Genomic DNA, 21,350 nt, shown 5'->3' on the forward strand with positions numbered 1-21,350 from the left:
ACCTGGTCATAAGTCGATTTTCTGAAAATCAAAATTGACACCAAAAAGTTTGGCAAAGTGGGTGCAAAATAAACCTGTGTCAATATGCTGCACTCATTTTTTTGTTTTTCGATCGTGTCTTGTTAAAAAATGAGTTCAAAGTTAATTGTTACATCTACCTCATTTTTATTTGAATTCGAAGTTTTTTGGTAAGTGTTATTCTATATGCGATATCGAAGTGTTGTGATAGAAATGAAAAAAAAAAAAAAATTTAAATGGAGAATTCTTCTTCAGTTATTTATTAACGATATTAATAAAGTTTTGAAAATGTTAGATGGTTTTTTCTATTTAAATTCGGGCTTAGAACTAGTATCTAAAAAGTTGATATTTTTGGTAAGTTATTATTTGAACTTTAATGATTTTGTTTTAGTATACCCCGTTATTCTGCGATGAATTGAAACTTATGAGTTGTTTTATATATTCTTTAACACAATGCACCAAAAATTGTGTGCTCTTACGTGCTCTTTAGAGAATTGAGGGTCAATTAGTTTTTCACTTTCTGATAGAAAATACTGCTTACTTTATGCAACGTTTTTTATTTTTAAATTAAATTTACTGATGTGTATTTTATTTTGGGCGATCTTAGTTAAGGTTGGGGAAGAGAGAAAAAAAAACTGAGAAATGCGTATTAGGGATGAGGAAAAAATGTTGAGAAAAATAATGTCGACAGGCGGAGTACAGGCCATTAATCAATTTTTTTAGTTTTTGGTAAAAAAATAAAAATAACAAAAACTAGGTTTATATTGTATTTTCTTGCAGAAATACTCATTTTAAACAGAAATAATAACAAAAACCACGAAAAATAATTATGGCCAGGTTTTTGATGACAATACTCCTATGTGCGTCGTCTTACAATATTATGAATATTATATGAACAAAAATGTTTTTTTTTTGTTTTTTTTTTTACCAAAAAGGAAATGATTTTCAAATCAAATAGAAAATCTTTTTCTATTTATAAAAAGTTGAAAACTTGTTATTTTTAAAACAACAATTCATTCACTTGATTTAACATTGAGTGAGCCCCAGTATCCTTTTTGATGCCATTCTTCAAATTTGCTGATGACTTTCAGTTTTTGCTCAAAAGTAGTAGTAGAAAATTGAAAACAAGTGTAATAATTTCTTACTATTGAATATCGATGTATGAATATCTCCTCTGTTCTTTATAAAGGAAAATGTCAAACAAATGAAAATTCAGGTTGATTTCGATGAGATGGAATGTAAAAAATTCTAAAATTAAGTTCTTTTCTGTTGCAATTCCGGTTGCAATTCTATTCATTTTTCAAAATATATTTTTTAAGAATATCTCTGGAGATAAAACCCCTAATAGGATTTGTGTAGTCAATTTTAATTCTGTAAAAATCTAATCTAATCTTTCGCGTCAGTATATACTTACTTTCCCTTATGTCAAAATTTTAATTTGTAAAAATTATCTTCGTTCTTACAAAAATTGACAGTTTAATCTAATTTAGTCTAATTTAACTGTTTCCTTATATGTAGTTTTCCTTAAAAAATTGATTTCTCACCACAATTTTCAATGTATACGATACACTCCTCGTCATTTTCAATGGCGCCGGTTTACATTTTCTTTGTCTTTGTTTTTTTTTTCTTTCTTTTTGTATTTTGAAACCCTCATTGTTTTTGTTTCTATTTAATTAAACATTTTCTTTGTGACACTTGAAACTTTGTTAAGTGCGATGATATGTGCCTATATGGAAACACACTAATAACACAGCTCGTCAACAAGTAGATACTCGCTATATCTCTCCTCCTCGCCCTCTTATGTTTTTTTCATGTTGAATGACTTATAAGAGAAGACCTAGACTATACAACACACATGCTCGATGTTCTCGATTACACAAACTCTTTTATCAAAAAAAGAACAAAATAGCAACGAAATAGAATCAATTAATTATACAGAGCAAACGAAGTTTATTGCCTTCAAGATACAAAGCGCGAGACTGCGACTTGACTTCGTTCTATTAGAGTACTCTCGTACATACAAATGCCATACTGAATTTTAAATTGCAAACTTTGTTTCTAAGAGTTTGAAGAATATAAAAGCGTGAGTATCAGTGCCATCTTTGGATTTGTTTGAGACATATTAAAGTTTGTGTTGCAGGCACTATTTGTTAGGGGGCCGTTGCGCGAGTGCAAAATAAGTATCTTTTTAATTTTTTTTTTTCATCCATCATAGGCCCTCATTTGTTTAAGATCCGCCTTGATTATCAAACCATAAATACATCAATGAAAACGCAAGAAAACAAGCAAAAAAAAAGTATATTATTCCATGGAATTATATCGCGGCCGTTTACATTTTGTGTGTGGTTGCTACATTTTGTTGAAATCCATCAGATACGTGTACGAAGCAACAACGGCGACGAAGAACGACAATGATACACAATTTAAATAGAAAAATCCACACAGCTCACATATTGTAGTGCACATTTCAATTTGATGTCAATGTAATTTAATGCCTCCGCCGCCATATCGTCAACGTCAACGTCAACCTCATATACGAGTTGCTAGTGAAGAGAATCTCGGGTAAAATAGTGGCAACGAACTGCATTGGGGAGGTTAAAAAATTTCGAGTTGAAAAATCACTCCAATTCTTGTTCCACTTTAATTGTTAACAATGATGATGATGATGATGGCGGTGTTCGGTGTATGATGATGGTTCGTTCTAGGAGAAGAATTTAATACAATACACTGATGTATGTTTGAGTATTAATGAAATACGAGCAAATGAAAGGCTTTTTGTTTAAAATTGTTAAAGAGGACGTTATTTTGTTTTTGAGATTTTTTTTTTTTTTTTTTTTTTTTTTTTTATTGATTTTAAGTTGTGTATGTTAACCATATATTTTTGAAAAGGAAATAAAACACCATCAGCTGTTATTTAATTTTTAATGAAATATTGAAGACAAAGGAAACCCAAGAGGCAACTTAAACTTACTGAATGGTGTTTAAAAACTCGAGATTTTGTTTAAATAAGTTTTTAAAGTTATGAAAATTTCAACCTTAATTCATGGCAATATAAAACCATCAAAGAAAAAAAAGAAAATTTGATAAATTTTATTTTTTAGTGAAACAATTTCAAAACTGTTATTATTAGTATCTGTTATATAGTGGAGTAACTAAAGCTCAAAAATTGGCAATATTAGGGAACCCGGCCGAACAGCTTAGACTTTGATGATCTTTTTTTTCAAACGTCGGTAATTAAAAATACTTTAAAGTCTATAGATTAAAAATTGCCGGCGTTGCCGTTTTGATTTTTTAAATTTAATTGAAGTTTTTTGTGAACAAAAACAATTTTTTTTTCAAAATTTTTTCTTAAATTTCATAAATTAATTGATGCCAAAAGATTGTCTAGGAAATTCAAGGAAAAGAAATATATGGGAGTGTGGGACAATCTTCCATAGTTCAAGCGATAGATGCAATTTTCTTATTAATTGACTTCAAACACAAAAAAAAATATTTGAACACAACGGCAACACTTACAATATTCAAATATACATTTTTTAAAAGCTAGAAGCTTAGTCATATATGTAAAATTAAAATTAAGTAAATTGAATGAACGGCTTTTGAAAGAATGGTAATTGAACTCAGATTTTGAAAAAAAAAAATTATTGAAAAAATTTTAACATGTCGTTTTTAAACTTAAACGTTTTTAAAATGCATTTATTTTCAAATTTTTTTGGCCGCATTTATTATGATTTCAAATTATAAAAGGAAATGTCAATATGTATTACGGTTTATGAAAAAAATTAAAAAGTATTTCATTTTCGAAGAACTTTTTTTAATAAAAGTTTTGAAAAAAAAATGTAACTTATTTTTTTTTTTTAAGTTTAACATCTAAACATAAAATTATTTTTTATTCATTTAATAACCCTTACTGTTGAAAGTTAAATAGCAAAAATTTAAAGTTCCTATTTACCACAGTCTTTGAGAAAATTAATTATTTCAATGCAAAAATTCAGTTTTAATAAAAAAAACCATTGAAAATGAAGTAATTTTTCATTTTTTTTTCAAAAGTGTGATATATTTTACCTTTTTTGCTTCGAAATTCAACTGATAATATTTATGGCCAAACATTTTTTTTTTTAAATTCATATTTTATTAGAAAAAGTTTGGAAAAAAGTCATTTTAAATTTTTCTAATAATATTTTTTTTTTTTAATTCTGAATTTGAGGACCATTTTTTCAAAAAGCCTTGATTAAATTTAGTGGATTTAAATTAAAGAGATAAGAATGAGCTTCTGGCTTTTTAAAAATGTATTTTAAAATATTGTAGGTGTTGCCGTTGTTTTCAAAATATTTTTTTTGTGTTTGAGGTCAGAATGTTAGAAAATTGCATTTATCGCTTAAACGATGGAAGATTGTCCCTTACTGCCTTTTATATATTTTCCTTAAATTACCTAGAGAATCTTTTGCTATTATTTGATTTATGAAATTTAAGCAAAAAAAATGGTTTTGTTCAAAAAAAATTTAATTTTAATTTTAAAAAACAATACGGCAACACCGGCAATTTTTAATTTATAGACTTTAAAGTATTTTTAATTACCTACGTTTGAAAAAAAAATCTTCAAAATCAGAGCTGTTCGGCCGGGTTCCCTAATAATTTGCTTTAGTTACTCTACTAATAGAACCATTTAATTTTTAATTTCTCGCTTTCTTTTACATGCTTGGACAAATGTTTAAGAATCTTCTTAGGTATTATGTAAGCTGTTAATTAGTCTCAATATGTAGTCCAATTAAAAAAAAAACTAAGGAACATTTTTTTTTAGAATTTTCAGAATATTAGCAACTTTTAAGTCTTATTACCCTGTAATAAATCTCTATACATATTTACCAAGTTTTTTGGCAACAGAAGACTACGTGTTGTCTGATACAATTTTTCAGCTAGATGAAAACCCCAAGAAAACCTTTAAAATTGTCAAATATTGCTTCGGAAATCAGAAATTTTAGACAATGGCGTAGTCCAGCACAAGGCCCTGATTCCAATTTGTTGAAACTTTTGATGAAATTGTAAGGGCAGTAAAAAAAACCACAAATTTAACAGTGCTTAGCTTTGGAATTTTATTAAGCTGAAATACGACCGAATTTTGAAATAATTTCTTAACAATTTTAGATAGTAATGTCTGGAGATATTGTTGAATGTAGTAAAAATTAATTTTAGTAGACTAAAAAAATTGAAACAAAAACGAGCAGAATTGGTCAAGTCCAAACACCAATTTGGCACTCCACTTTTGTATAATAAAGCATTTTTTTGAAATTTTTATCAGGAAAACTAAAGGGTGAATAATATAGAAAAATAATAAATTAAAAAAAATTAAATTCTTGCAAACAACACTAAGTTTTGAACAACTTTTTCAAAAAAGGCAAAAAATTTGACTTCTTTTGCACTAATTTGTACTTTTTATCATGAAAAGTGAGATTCAATAAGGACAAATTTTTATGCACCAAAAAAAAAAAATTTGGAAAGCATATATTCACTTTTCAAAATATTTACATGAAATAACTTATCGGCTGTTGAAATATTTAATTATATAAAAAAAAAATCTTTATAGTAGTTCAATTCTTTTTTTTTTGTATAGTTAGGTCACTGTGGTGTATGCGTACTATTTTTTGTTTGTTTAGAACATAACTAACTTTATCACTTAAATAGTTAATCATTATTGTTAAGAGGGATGCGTTCTTATTTCAAAGTATCTAATCTGCTTCAAAGTATAGCAGGTCAATAACATTTTCATTTTCTATGCGAGTTAAAGTTGAAATTGATTGGTTTTTGAGAAATTAAATTACCTAGCTACTTAAAAAAAGAAAACTATCCTAAATTTGTTAAGCAAAATTTATTTGGGTTCCAAATATTTAAAATCAGTGAAGAGCTCGTAAATATGTATATCAAATCCTCCTGTAGGCACACACAACAGAGAAGAAAATAATGTTTTAATTTAAGGATTATGTTTTCGTTGAATATAATTCAGTAAAAATATCATTTTTCCCAAAATAAATTACCAATCATAATAAAGTCAAAAAAAAAAAAATATACACATAAAGCTCCTCTCCATGACTTGGTCATGATAATAAAAATATACATACCTCTTCACGTTGATAATTTTCTTCATTATTTTGCATATTCAATTCGCAGTTAAGTATCTAAATTGTGCGTATAATTTTAATAATTTTCACGAATCTCTGAATTTTAAATTAAGTTAAAAAAAAAATAAAGAAAAAACACCCCAATTATATTATTTTCGTCTTGAGAAAAATTCTTTTACGTGTCAGTCAGGCAAAACTTACATGCGCCTCTTCGTGTGCAACCTCATCATTTTTTTTCCCTCTTGGTATAGTTCTGTGCTCGTTTGGGTTAAAATAGAATTTTGAGAGCTCTGAAGCTGCCATGTAACTTGGCAACACACAAAAATATTTTCATTTTTTTTTTTTTTTGTGAAAAAGTATCTTCCTCATTGCAAAATATTTCTTCTTCAATACTTTTTTTTTTACTTTGAGTTTTCGGTGTAAAATGATGCTTTTTGAAAATCTTTCAACCGAAACTTAGTGCAAAATATTCTGCTTCTTCTTCCCTGAAGTGCCATATTCATTTAATGTAGAGTGGGGTTGGGTTTTTGTTTTTTTCTTTAACAGGTATCTTGGTATCTTGATAAATGATCAATTTTCAGGTTCTTGGAAAAAGCGAGACTACAAATAAGGGAACAATAACTCATGACAGATCGATAAAAGAAAAGTAAAGTAAAAAAAAACCCATAGCAGGCAAAATGAAAACTCCAACTCAGCGTGGTTTATGGTGGGGTGGTGGCATGCCTCTGTGGTGCTATAAATTGTGACATTTTTTTTAAACATACCCTCGGGTAGGAATTTCTTTGTGTTTTCTTTTTCTTATTTTTTTTTTTTTTTTTGTTTCGTGGAAATTGTGAAAAACCACGCAAGTTATTTCCGCAGTTAGAGTAGGTACAAAAAAAAAAAAAAAAACGTCGTCGGGTATTTCTTTTTATTTTCTTTAAATTGCGGATTTTCCAAGCAACACAAAACACAGCAAAACTACTGTCAATGACTTTTCTTTTCTTTTTTCTTGGCTCTTTTTTTCTTTTGGTCGCGTAAATGACTTGGTCGTCTTCACGTCTTCAAACAGTTTGATGTCGGCAAAAGTTGCCGCACCGCGCAACACAACAGAACACTTCATGGTTATTTTATTCATAACAACAATCAACTGCTTCCTGGTATTAACTTTAAGTATCGCCTTCGTGGCGTCAATCAGAGTATACTACTCCTCGTACTAGTTGATGATGAACACAACACACTTAGTTTAACTAAGCTGGCGAAGAGAGGAAAAGAGAAAAGTGTCGATCTGGCCTGGACTCTGGTGTGGTCAGTCAGCGAGCACTGATTGATTATTTCCAGAATCGACAGCATTCACTTCACTACTACCCGTCTGGATGAGATTATAATAATTTAATTGAGATATTCTTCCATCAAACCGTGATAGTGATAATGATGATCATGTGTGTTCAGTTGGTTCATGTTCCGATTAGAAAATAGAGAGCATCAGTCGATGTGAATAGAAGCACCTTTGAGTAAAGTAAAATAACACACAGAACATGTAATCGACATAATTTCTCATTAAAATGAAAAAAAAAAAGTTGAAAATCTATGTTAAATGCTGTGATTATATCTTCTTTGTGGCGGAACATAAAAAAGAATAAAATGTTTTATGGTGAATGAACACAAAAGATAGCCAATTTGACAATTAAATATGTCAGATGTTGATTTTTCTTTACACATACTTCATTATCACATTAAAATTTGACAGAATTGTCAATTTAATGATATAACCAATTCATAGAATTAATCGCAATCGAAACAATTTCAACAATTTTATAAAATTCATTCGTAGGCGAAATTAATGTGATAATTACTTCTTCGTAAAAAAAATTCTTTTGATATTTTGTCATTTCCGAGAATTCACTGATAGGAATAATTTCAACCATTTAAAGTCCAAGTCAAATACAGTATACAGCGAAATCTCATTTAAAAGTACCACGCATCGATTGATGGTTTTTTTTGATATATTCAGAAATGAATAAATTCAGTGGAATAAATCTCTGTGATGGAACATGTATTTTCAAATATGTAGTAACATTAAAGCTTGTACGTAATTGCACTTTTCAACTTTGAGTACATCATTAACAGATTAATAAAGCAGCCTTCGTTCCATCACAATTAGGCTTTTCGATGTAATATACAAAAAGTTTGATTCGTTTCTCTCTTTTTTTTTTTTTTTGTTTAAATTTTGAATTGAAATTTCTACGAAAAAATTTCGATAGTAGAAATTTTTGGAATTTTAACAGTCTATTTCACATCGTTAAATAAAAATTTAATGCGTTCCAGCAATGTGTAACGAGAGCCATACTACCAAAGAAATAAAATGCACGACTGGGTCGCACGAACTTGCTCTTAGAGTTCAAGTTGCTTAAATTTTTAAGATATTTTATATAGATATTTGGAAAATGTAGGTACCTACTATATGGGTACAGAAAAATAAATAAAAAAAATAAAATTCGTTTTTTTTTTTTTTAATAATATTAAATCTGAAATCAAATTGCCCCTCAAAACAAGTATGCAGTTTTGATTGATATATTAAGATGCATTTTTAGAAAAAAAAATTTCAAAATCGTTAGAGTCGTTTTAAAAAAAAACTAATTTTTATAAATAATTTTTTGGAAAAAAAGTTTTAAAATAAAATTGGTATGCCATTTTGTAGAAAACACTAATCAACATCTAGAAACATAATTTCAAAAAATTTAATATCCCGTTTTCGAAAATTTGATTTTTCAAAAAAAAGTTTTCAAATTTTTTTTTGAAATCCAAAAATTATTTTTTTCTTATATTTAAATAATGTAAATGCTTCTTCACAAAAAGTTTCGTTGAAATCGAATAAGCAGTTTCGGAGATAATAGGATTTAAAAAAAAAAACGGTTCTATGGCAGGTACCGTTAATAATGATTTTCAAAAAAAAAAAAAATTCATTAGAAGATAGACCTTGTCTTAAAACTAACATTTGCATTTTTTGAACAAAATCGTTGGAGCCGTTTTTGAGCAATTTCAACTTTACTAAAATCAATATATGACAGGTACCGTTATTTTTGGTCCAACAAAATTAATTCCAAAAACCCCTATGGAGAGTCGCCAAATAACGCTACATACCAAGTTTGACATTAATCGGTCCATCCGTTTAGGCTGTAGCTCCTTATACAGACAGACTGACAGACAGACGGACTTCCGGGACCCCCTTTTTTGGCATTCTCTACCATGGTAATATCATGGAAAAATGTTATCTCAACTTTTTTTTTTGTACGAATGCATAACTTGATATTATAGTACCTATATCGCAAGTAAAAATGGGTACATGGTAGGTTTAAAGAACTTAAATTTTTGCAGGTAAAAGTTTTTGGAATGAACTGCTGAAATTTCCACGCAAAATGATTTTTTATGAATATTCCATTTAAAATGAAACTGAGTGGGTAGGTATTTGGCTTAAATTAAAATTACTTAGAAAATTTGTGTTTTAGCGAATTTCTATATTTGTTTTTATAATAGAATTTCTGGAAATTTTTGATAACAGTAAATAATAATAGTTGAATTAAAGTAGGTATTTAATGGAAAACACATCAACAAATCAAAGAATTCCGCCTTAAAGAGGAAAATAAAACCAGCTTTTTTTTATACTATTTTTTTTTTTTAATGAACTTTACCTGTTATTTGAAAGTCACACATGTGTTGCCTACAACTTGTATGGTCCTATAAGGTTTCTTTGAAGGGATGTTAGAAGTATATTTTCTGCCCAACAGAATGTTTTTATTGAAACTGAAAACATAGGATTAACACTGATTTAGGAAAGTTTTCATGTTTAAAAAAATGTAAAATCAAATTTGAATAGAAAAAAGTACGTATACGCCATAGTGATCTTTTTTTTTTTCTTGAAAATTAAATAGTACCTAGTACATATTAATTTTTTTTTAACTATAACAAAATTGTAAAAGATTTTCCGAACCATCAATCAGAAAACAGTTTATACAAAAAAAAGATAGCAGACATAAGTAAAAGTTTCGGGTGCTTCCCTTCGAGATATAGAATGCGGAAAATGTGGATCTCACAATTCTGTCTGTCTGCCTTTCTCTATCTCGAGCTGCAGAATTAATAACTAAAGCGATTTATTTCACACCTGGTAGTTAAGAGTTTTGGTGATATCCTTCTAGAGACAAAAATGGTTCTTTCGATTTTAATCAAAAAAAAAAAAAAAAAAAAAATTAGGATTTTAGAAAAAAAGACTTAAGTTTGAAATTGTTATTCATATAAAATATAATTACCACTTTGTACTTCTACATAATAAACATCCGCAAAAGAACTTCAAAGTGAACTTTCTACTGAATATTGTTCTTTTTCTCATATTTTTATGATAAACAATAAGATTAATTCTAATAACAGCAGCATATTAGCCTTCCTTTCACCTACAAACGAACAAACAAAAAAACATCCGGAATCAGAAGGTATGTATAAGAAAAAAAAAAAAAAAAATACATTATAAATAAACCATTACACCACGCAATTAAAATTAATTTTCATTGTTTAGTTAAATTAAAAAAAAATTAAAATAAATCGTGTATAGAGATTACAGTACAGGTATGTAGGTACTGTATGCTATTGACTTTGTCGTAAATAATAGTGTGTCATCAAACTGGCCTTCAACTTTCTATAAACAGCGAAACTAGTTTTAACTTGAAGCATAACTAATTGTCTCATGATTTTGTAAACAAAATAAAAATAAATAAATATATATGCACTCGTAAAAATTTTTATATAAATTATATGTATTTCTGCTTTTTATGGATAAAGTTAGTTTTTTTTTCTACAAACAGGAGAGGTACGATTTATCGGACGGACATTTTTAGTTAATTCAATCAAGGATGGCGTTTTTTCCAGATAATTCCCATCGCTATAAAGAAGGAATAAGATACTTTTTGTATGAAAATAGAAAGGCTACATATTAGATTTAAGGTATTTTCGTTTAAACTAACCGTTATCGAAATATTTACGAAAAACAATTTTGGGACACTTGACACCCTTAAAATTGTTATCACACACCAGTTATATGAACGGAGACTGTAAACTTTTTAATTTTTTTTTTATTGTTTACCTAATTTCCTTTGTGAAATTATTAAATTAGAACTCTTTGTAAATGTTCGAATTTACGAGGTTTTACTGTATTTTTGTTTCGTATAAATTAAACTAACGCCTCCCGTGTCGCACTCAAGTATGATTTTGTTAATAACGTGTGTGTGCTGTGCATTATGCGAAGTAGACAATATAATGCGAGCGCTATTGACTGAATAGACACTGAACGCCACCTTGAGGCATGTTTTTAATATAAATTTTTCTGTTTTTTTTTTTTTTTTGTAGGTATATTTTTGTTTGTAACTTTCTCTTCAAGCTGAATTGACTTCGTCATGTTCGCATACGCATTTTTTTCATTTCGTTTTTCTACACGCATCAAAAAGTTACAAGCACAAAAGCAACATTGACGATGAAAAAGAATACAAAATAAAAAAAAATAAATAAATAAAAATGACAGCAATTTAGGCCTGAGATTTTGTGAAAAGATAATCTAGGCCAACTTTGATGTTGATATGAAGAGAGTAGTAAGAAAGAGAATGTGTTTTTTTGTATTTATATTTTTTTTTATATTACGAAGGCAAACTCTTGAGAAAATACACGCGCTTTTGAAAGTTAAGTTTTTTTTTTTAATATACTACGAAGGTTAAAATAATAATTATGCGTTAAAAGTGTGTTTAGTCGGCATAATTTTTTATATACACAAACTTATTTGATGTAGTAGTTCTTTTGTAAAGAGGATTATAAAAGTCAAGTTTCCTGACTGGCAAATGATTAGAATTACTAAGCAATTTGCTGCTGTTGAATGTTTGACAAATAAATTAAAAAAAAAAAAAAAAAAAAAAAAAAAAACTTCCGCAAAAAAGCTGTTACACGTTTTTTTTTTTTTTGCAAAATCATGACGGAAGAAATTTATAAATTTATTTCCGCTTTAACCGGGTTTCAAAATAGAACTCGTATCTTTTGTGGAAGTTGTTTATATTTATCTTCATGAGAAAAAATATAATCAATTCTAACAGTTTGGTACTTAATGCTTTATGCAAAAGTTTTTACACTGAGGTGGTCATTGTATTAATATGTCGGTCTTTTATAAGTTCTTGACATAATTCCCAAACTCGGTTCATAATTGAAGGTCTTAATTTGATTGAGCTATATTTCTCCTTATTTTGATTATTTTTTACTGTCTACTTTTTTTTAAATGGAAGCAAATACTTTTTGAATTCCACATTGTTTTTTTCAAAATTCTTATTGAGTTTTTTTTTTTTTAATTTGTTTTAACATGTTTTTAAGAGTTAATTACAATCATCGCAGGAAAGAAAGTAAAAAAAAATCCTATTGGTCTGTAGTAAAATGTTGAAGGAGGTACGAACTTTTTTAAAAATTTACAAACAAATTTTGATTAAATTAGTTAGAGGATTTTTAAAAAAATTCTGCACAAAATATTGAAAAATTTGAAATTGCCAAGCGCTTTTGATTTGTTTACATTTTCCAAACCGTTTGTTTTTTCATTTTTTGCAGAATCAGGGTAAGAACTTGGAGTGAACTAAAATAAGATCTCGTAGATCAATTAAATTCAAATTTCAATTACAATTTTTTCACAAATTATTTTCTTATGAACATTGGGGAATCTATCGGTTTTTTTTTAATTTTGATTCTCAAATCCCCACCTGGTCCGAACTCGAGGACAGTATTCAAAATTAAATTCAAATAAACAAATAACTAATGCATTTATCTAAAAAAACGCCAAAAATCCAAGGTTTTGGAAACATAAAATTATTCGTGTAAAACAATAACTGGATATAGATCTAGGCAATCTTTTAATAAAATGCTTCTAATAAAAATGGAAAATAAAAATTTGGTTTATTGGAAATAGCCTACAAAAAAATTACGCATACGTAAAAGTGCACCACAAATTTTAAAGTTCATTTTGTTACTTGATTGATCTGCCTACAATAATTTTCCAACATATTATTTTTTAAAATTATTTGTTTTTTAAACATAACTTATCAATGAAAATCAATTTTAATTTCTGAAAAAAACTCTTTTACTTAGTTTTGCTTGAAATTTGGTACAGATAAGTTTTTTTAATATCTCCTAAGGAAAGACTTTAACAATGACGCCTTTATTTGATATGTGAAATATTCACAGCAATTGTAATAAAATTGCGTTCTTGATTTTATTAAAAAAAATTAAAATTCCAACAAAACAAAGTAATTTTCTTTCTTCGTCTTCGAGACTTTTCACATACATATCTTTCAATACTGTGAACTTTAGTGCGTTCACCGAAAAACCGACGTACATACTGAAACCTCATTAGCGTCAGTTATTTTTTCCTTCAATTTGTTTGAAATTATTGAGCATTTATACATCCATTATAATTATGACCACAAAGCCTCTTTATAATAACTGTCCTTGAAGCATATACATATTTCGAATATGATTTTATTCTCAGAAAAAAAAAAACACCTTTAAGAACTACGAGCTACGACGATGCCCTTTTAAATGTCTGCAAGAGAAGTTAATAAATCACTCTTTTGTTTGTATAAATAATGTAATGTCGCCGCTACTACTGCCTTCTTTCATCGTCGCCGTTGTCGACGTTGGTTTTTTCTGTTGCTGTAGCGGTTGCCGGTGCCACTGTTACCATGCCGCTTACCTTGACATTGAAATGTCTTCTCGTGGGGCAACAATGTTGATGGCTTTGTTGAGTGCAAGGTTTCATGTGACATTGTACTTGATATATTACACATCATAACAGTCTACAAAATCTACATGATGATGATGAAAACAATAAAGAACTTACAAAAAGTAAACATACCCCGGTTTCCCATTATATAATAATAATTTTAGCTTACAGGGTTGTATCATGAATTCATCATTTATTTTTGTATTTGTATTTTTTGTCTGTTCGAATCAAATTACTAATTGCAAAAAAGAATCCAAAAGCTCATTTAAATTATTTGCCATAATTCAAATTTTAATTAAACAACATTGAATTTCATCTCACATCCCTTAGATACATAAGTATATATTGGTAATTACAGGGCTTATACTTGTTATAGTAATATGTGTGTGTATGTGTATGTTTGTTTCATTATACGTACATTGTTTCGCAATAATTAGATTAACAACGCATTAATCATAATCTCATTAAACGGCGCTGTTTTCCCATCTCTCTTTCTCTCTCTCCATCTCCATATCTCACACACGCCACAGTTTTGTTCCATTGTTCCTCCAAACAAACAGTATTTTAATGTAAAATTATATCAAAAGTCAAATAGGTTGGTCTTTATTGTTATTATATGTGTGGTGGATGATGCGTGGAACATGATCTTCTATGGCATGTGTCTGATTTTTATCCCTATTTCTCTCTCTGGACTCTGTTGGAGAGGATTATCTCCTTTTTTTTCTATTAACAAAAAAAAAATTAACACATATAGAGCAAATAAAGTCATAAAACAATGTGTGTTTGATACTCGTAACACAAGCAATTAAGAATATTTATAGTCTCTTTTTGAATAGACACGTTTTTAATTATTATAATTTACAACATAATGAGAAATGGGTATAGCAACAGCGAGTTTTTTATATTTAAGAGATGCATTTTAAATTTAAGAAAATATTCGCATGTGCTCCATTAAAAGAAAGTCATAAATAATGTTAAAAAGTATGGAGATGCATTTCAGACCCAATCTTGTTTGCAGTAACGCATGCATATTTGCAATTTAGCAGTTTTTATTGACTGTCAGACACAATCTCAAAAATAGACAATGAATGCCAAACATAGTTGGTAGGCTTTTGTTAAAATCACCTGGTCATGTTGACATTCAAAGCAGCAAGTATGTTGTTGAACTGAATTGCTAAATTGCAAGTTTTTTAGTGGTATTTCCCACTTCCTAAAAACCAGGACCTGACTGTGCCAAACGAATCAGGGATTTGCATTCAGCTCTGCGAAATACATAACCCTAGGAGGGACTGGTCAAATTCAGATACAATTTTTAGTTTTTTGTGTGTACCGGTACTGGTCCAAGACCAAAAAAAAATTTAATTTATTTATATTCGACCAGACCCACCTAGGATTATGTATTTTGATACGCTGCATCCGAATTCGGTTCCGTTTGTCCCGTAAAGGCCTAGGATTTGTGTGAAGTTAAAAAAGTGGTATTTCGCACCTTACTCAAATCCAGGATCTGATGGGGCAAAACGAATTATTATTCAACGTATCTAAATACATAACTTGGTTCTAGTGGTGGTTCTAGTTCGTTGTATACGGCACTTTTTTTCTGTGCCGATATAATTTACGTTCGTTTAAAAGTAAATCTTTCCCGGTCTCCTCTAGTGCCAATTAACTACGGGCGCACCGAAATGGTTGAGAATATAAATCACTTGGTCTTAATTCTACTTAACAATTGCAAGTTCTTCTCTACCCGCTCGCCCTTTCTGAAGGTCTGCCATATTAAATTTCATCTTAGCAAGGCCTTTGGCAAACAAGCAACAATAATTTCTGTAACCGATCAAGACCTCGTCCGTCTTAGCTAACCTCGTTAATTATCCAAGGGCACCAAGTGTTTGTGACGTTACACTTTTTGTCACCAAAGTCGTAAACACAAACTTTCAATAACTTATTTCATTCCATATTAATTTTTTAATAATAAAATGAAGAGTGAATAAATTGGAACCTAAAGATATTTTGAATGTTTCTCTTAAAAAAGCATCGTTTCAAATTTTGAAAAGACAAAATTAATAACAAGATTGACTTTTCAGCACTATTTAATATTTGCCGTCGTTAAAGTAGCTTATACTTTTCAATCAAAAATAAAGATTTGGTGCTTTCAATTTAATCGACTATGATATACATACATCAGATAATTCAGGTTCTTCAAACGTTATCTTGTAAATTTTCCACTTAACATAAATAGCTGCTCCCAAAAAGTCGAACGTTTGTATCGAATTTTGATATCCTTATGTCAGTAAATTCTTCATAAAATTGTCAGTCTCTTTCTTGAATACTGCAGCCAAATCCATGCACTTTGCTTCAATTAATCTCATAATCCCATCGTATTGAAGCTATACATAGTAGATTCATTCATTTTTTCGCCTTTGCTTACCTAACTTACAGCAAAATCTTCTATACAACCCTTGAACTTTTTCAGATAAAATCTCTTCTCGTCAGTCTTTTCTGAGGCGGCAAGTGGTAAGGGTAAACTCTCAACATCAAAGATCTTTACTTCTCATTACAAATTGTTTCTCAACACCAATATTCTTTTAAAAATACAACTTTTAAAAATAAACTTGCTAGATTTATATCCTACAAAGCTCTTTTAAAGTTCCATTTAACTTAAGAAAACAAAATCCTTAAAAATCTTGCTTAGAGTCCTAGCCCTAGAGTCAGAGTGTAAAAATACCTCGATACAGACTATACAATTACATCTAATCTTTTATTACATTCAATTCAATTCAAGGAAATAGACTACAATGATTAATCATTTCTTTTTTCTCTTGTTTCAGACTGTGATTGTGGTTGTGTTGACTCTTCAAAGTCTGGTGGTGGTGTAATCAGCACGACGGCACCCTCAACAGCAAACACGACTAACACCAGCAACATTTCCAAAACGGCGCATACGAAAGTTGCGACCTCTGGGGGGCATGCGAATACGCAGCCCCCCAGTAAAAGGTCGAGTAGTGGTGCTGATGGTGATTATCAATTAGTACAACATGAAGTTTTATATTCACTTTCTGCTGAATATGAGGTAAAAAATATACTATCTTCAAAATCATCTTTGTGTTTAACTTTGTCATCTTTTTTTTTAGGTTTTGGAATTTTTGGGTCGTGGCACATTTGGACAAGTTGTTAAATGCTGGAAACGTGGCACCTCAGAAATTGTTGCTATAAAAATTCTTAAAAATCATCCATCATATGCTCGACAAGGTCAAATTGAAGTCTCAATATTGTCCCGTCTCAGTCAAGAGAATGCCGATGAATTTAATTTCGTTCGAGCATTTGAATGTTTTCAACATAAAAATCACACATGTTTGGTATTTGAAATGCTCGAACAGAATCTATATGATTTTTTGAAACAAAATAAATTCTCACCGCTTCCATTGAAGTATATTCGACCGATTCTTGAGCAGGTTAGCTGAATATTTTTTAAATCTTTTGAAAATTAAGACCTTACAAAACTTTTTTTCTTTTCTTTTTCGATAAGGTCTTAACGGCGTTGTTGAAACTTAAACAACTCGGATTAATTCATGCTGATTTGAAACCAGAAAACATTATGCTGGTTGATCCTGTTCGGCAACCATACAGGTTTGTTGTCCCAGCTTCTTAAGACCTCTTCAGTTTTTAACATTTGCTTTGTCTTTACAGAGTCAAAGTGATTGATTTTGGTAGTGCATCACATGTGAGCAAAACCGTGTGCAATACATACTTACAATCGCGCTACTATCGTGCACCTGAGATTATCCTGGGTCTGCCATTTTGCGAAGCGATCGATATGTGGTCATTGGGATGTGTGGTAGCGGAGTTATTTTTGGGCTGGCCCTTGTATCCGGGATCGTCTGAATTTGATCAAATAAGGTAAGACCCCAAAAAAACTTTCAATCTCAAAGCCTATCATCTAAATCTAATTTTTTTTTTAATTTCAGGTACATATCACAGACACAAGGTCTGCCCACCGAGCATATGTTAAATAGCGCATCGAAGACCTCGAAATTTTTCTATCGCGACGTCGATTCGACATACCCCTTTTGGAGACTGAAAACCACAGAAGAGCACGAGGCTGAAACGAATACAAAGAGTAAAGAGGCTCGCAAATATATATTTAATTGTTTAGATGATATTGGACAAGTTAATGTACCAACTGATTTAGAGGGTGGTCAATTGTTGGCCGAAAAAACAGATCGTCGAGAATTTATTGATTTATTAAAACGAATGTTAACAATAGATCAAGAACGAAGGCTTACGCCTGCCGAAGCATTAAATCATTCGTTTGTAAGATTAACACATTTAGTGGATTATGTTTATTGTAACAATGTCAAGGCCTCTGTACAAATGATGGAGGTCTGTCGGCGTGGAGATTTCCATACGTAAGAGTTTTTTCTTAATTTTTTTTTAAGGACAACAGTTTATAACCATTTCTTTTGATTTGCATAGAGTCCAACCAACGTCGACATTGGTCACGAACTTTGTTCCCAATACCACTGAAAATATGACCTTTACGATCAACAATCAACTAACAAGTCAAGTGCAGCGTTTGGTGCGTGATCGTCCCATCACATACGAAGGTCTCTATCAAATTTATGGGGGACGTAATGTTGGTCGTCAGTATACCCAAGGTCGAACGGATACTTTCCAACATCAGTTGGTTTCGAATATTCTATGCCCGCCCTCCTATCAGGCAATGCCGAGTCCCACCAAGCATGTCGTCGTTGGAAGTGCAGCGATGCAACCTCCTTTACAAGTATGATCCCCCTTTATTCCCTATCTTCAATGTGTTTTTAACCTCTTATTCTTTAGGTTCCTCCTCAACAATATGTGAATGTGCCTGTGCCAGTGTCAATGGTTGAGCCATCATCTGGTCAGCGAATGCTTCTAACAAATCGAGTACAAGCCAGTGGTGTAGCTTGGCCCAACACCGGTCGTCAAATGGCATTAGTTCCATCATGGCCCCAACAAGCACCAGCTCATTCGTTGATTGTCGATTCCGCGCCATTCCTCAACGTGGAAGAAATCTATCCCAAACATCACCTGAATATACCGCGTAATGAACTCAAAAAAGAGTCTCCCGTGCATCATTTAGTGTAAGTCTTTAACCCTTTTATACATAAAAAAAAAAAAAAAAAACAGAAAAACCCCCACTTTTTTACGTAGCTAGTGTTCCATGTGGTCCATAGCCTGGCAGTAATTCATATTTCATTATCTTTTATATTCCATCCTTTCTAAAGTAAAGGAAATTCTTACAGAGTTCCGCGTCACGAAAAGAAGGAAGCCAATCAGCTGTCGCCGGTTAAGAAGCGAGTTAAAGAGAGCTCGCCGCCGCATCAGCAGCGTTATAATCGAGCACACGTTTCGCCACAATATCACAATCACGGTTCGCACAACTGTAACTATTATAGTGGCAGTAGTGGTGCAGCTATCGTCGCTGGATCTTCTAGCAGTAAGTTGTTTTGTCTTGTCTTTTATTTGTTCACGCCTTGATATCTTAAATCTTTTCTTTTCTAGATATCATCAGCGGACATCATCATCATAGTGGTGGCGGTAGTAATGGTGGCAATGTACAACTCATTGCCGCCGGTGGTGGTCACCCGTCGTCATCGTCTTATATTACAGCAAATAGCGGAGGAGGCCATCATGTGGTCTCGTGTGGAAATGGTGTTGTTGGTCAACCAATGGGTCATAGTGCGATCGTGAAACAACAAACGATTACAATTCACGACACACCATCGCCGACGGCAGTGATTACAATCTCGGATAGCGAAGACGAGTCGCCAGATGTTCCATCGGCAGCCACACATAGTGGACACAGTGGTCATCATAAGTCGACTACACAGCGTGCTCATGCACAGTCGCAGACCAATCCATCGATGTTGCAGACATCTGCTTCGTCGTCATCGCTGTCGTGTAGAAATAATAATGCTGCTGCTGCTGGTGGTTTGCCAACAAACAACCAACCCGCTCATCAGGGTTCGTCGTCGTCTGCATCGAATATTGTTCAACATCATACACAACATCAGCAGATACAACAACAACAACAGCAGCAACATCATCATCAACAACAACAACAGCAGCAGCAGCAACATCATCAACAACAACAACAACTTCAGCAACACCCTCAACAACAGCACCAGCAACACCAACAACAACAGCAACAAGTTGCACAACAACAAGTTGCACATCAACAAGTTCACCAACAACAACACCACCAACAACAACAGCAGCAACAACAACATCAGCAGCAACAACAACAACAGTCCCACCACCAACAACAGAATCAACAACAGCAACAACAACAACAACAGTTGCATCATGTGGCCAGTAGCAGTACAAGTTACCACAACGGTAATAATAATCAAAACTTAAATCATAATATATCTCATGTAGCAGGCTCTCAGCAACAACAACAACAACAAATGATCCAACATCATAACAATAATAGTAGCAATAGCCTAAATAATAGTAATAATCATTGCTCCTCTTCATCTGGAAATGTCGGCATTACGCATCATGCGAGTGCCTCAAATCCAGGTGTCATCCCATCATCCCACCATCAATCCTCCTCATCCTCTTCATCAGCATCTACATCAGCTTCATCTAGTAAGCATCGCAAAAATGTAATATCATGCGTAACCGTAGGTGACAGTGACAATGAGGACCATAGACGCGGCGGCACCGACAATAGCCCCAAATACCAACACGCCAACATCAAGTACGAGCCGGGACAATCGCAAAAGAAGCGCATCCTCGCAATGGCCCAAAATGAAAGTTTTCTATCGCAGGCTGCCTGTAGTTCTGCCGTGCCGAATTCGTCATCGGGGGCAATAGCAACTGCCTCAGGCTCATCATCACAACAACAACAACAACAAATGTTGCAGCAACAACAAGCGCCAATTCAGCAACAACAGCAACAAATTCAACAACAACAACAACAACAACAACTTCATATACCGAAGCAGGAACCATTGGAATTCTACGAATATCCCCCACAAGTAGATAAACGATCATCGTGGGCACCACCAGCTCATCATAACACTCATCACAAGCGTGAGACATCATCATCATACATGGTTGCCCAGCAGCAGGCTGTCCCACCACCAATGGCCCATTCAAAGACATCAGCTGCAGCTGCTGCTGCAGTAGTCACTGCAGCCAATACAGCAACAGTTGCACCATCTTGGGGTGCACCCATCTATCGGCAACAGCATCAATCAAATACGCCTATTGGTGGGTCGCCGGCAGCTATACTACAACAAGAGATCTACGCCCAAGGCGATATGTACCGAAGACCGACAGTGTTTGTGTCACAGGCTCCATATCAGAATTATAATCGTGTTGTTCCGCCGCCAGCACATAATGCATCCAATAGACAGGTAAATTTTTATTCAATGAGATATTAAAAAAAAAAAAAATAG

The 21,350-nt window shown here is 31.7% G+C and overlaps 1 protein-coding gene across 5 annotated transcripts in view; it reads left to right on the plus strand.

Annotated features, from left to right (window-relative positions):
* LOC129910963 (homeodomain-interacting protein kinase 2) overlaps window positions 1-21,350 on the plus strand; it is a 139,322-nt gene that overhangs the window by 113,229 nt on the left and 4,743 nt on the right. For 3 of the 5 annotated variants that reach the window (XM_055988576.1, XM_055988573.1, XM_055988574.1), the window contains exons 3-11: window positions 16,731-16,972; window positions 17,034-17,354; window positions 17,429-17,529; window positions 17,590-17,799; window positions 17,868-18,308; window positions 18,376-18,682; window positions 18,739-19,022; window positions 19,167-19,378; window positions 19,444-21,308. In XM_055988576.1, the coding sequence (XP_055844551.1) occupies window positions 16,731-16,972; window positions 17,034-17,354; window positions 17,429-17,529; window positions 17,590-17,799; window positions 17,868-18,308; window positions 18,376-18,682; window positions 18,739-19,022; window positions 19,167-19,378; window positions 19,444-21,308 (3,983 nt within the window). The remainder of the gene's footprint in view (window positions 1-16,730; window positions 16,973-17,033; window positions 17,355-17,428; window positions 17,530-17,589; window positions 17,800-17,867; window positions 18,309-18,375; window positions 18,683-18,738; window positions 19,023-19,166; window positions 19,379-19,443; window positions 21,309-21,350) is intronic. The other 2 variants (XM_055988577.1, XM_055988575.1) reach the window with 2 other exon arrangements.

This window comes from Episyrphus balteatus, chromosome 2 (genome assembly GCF_945859705.1).
Source record: "Episyrphus balteatus chromosome 2, idEpiBalt1.1, whole genome shotgun sequence".
Taxonomy (NCBI): domain Eukaryota; kingdom Metazoa; phylum Arthropoda; class Insecta; order Diptera; family Syrphidae; genus Episyrphus; species Episyrphus balteatus.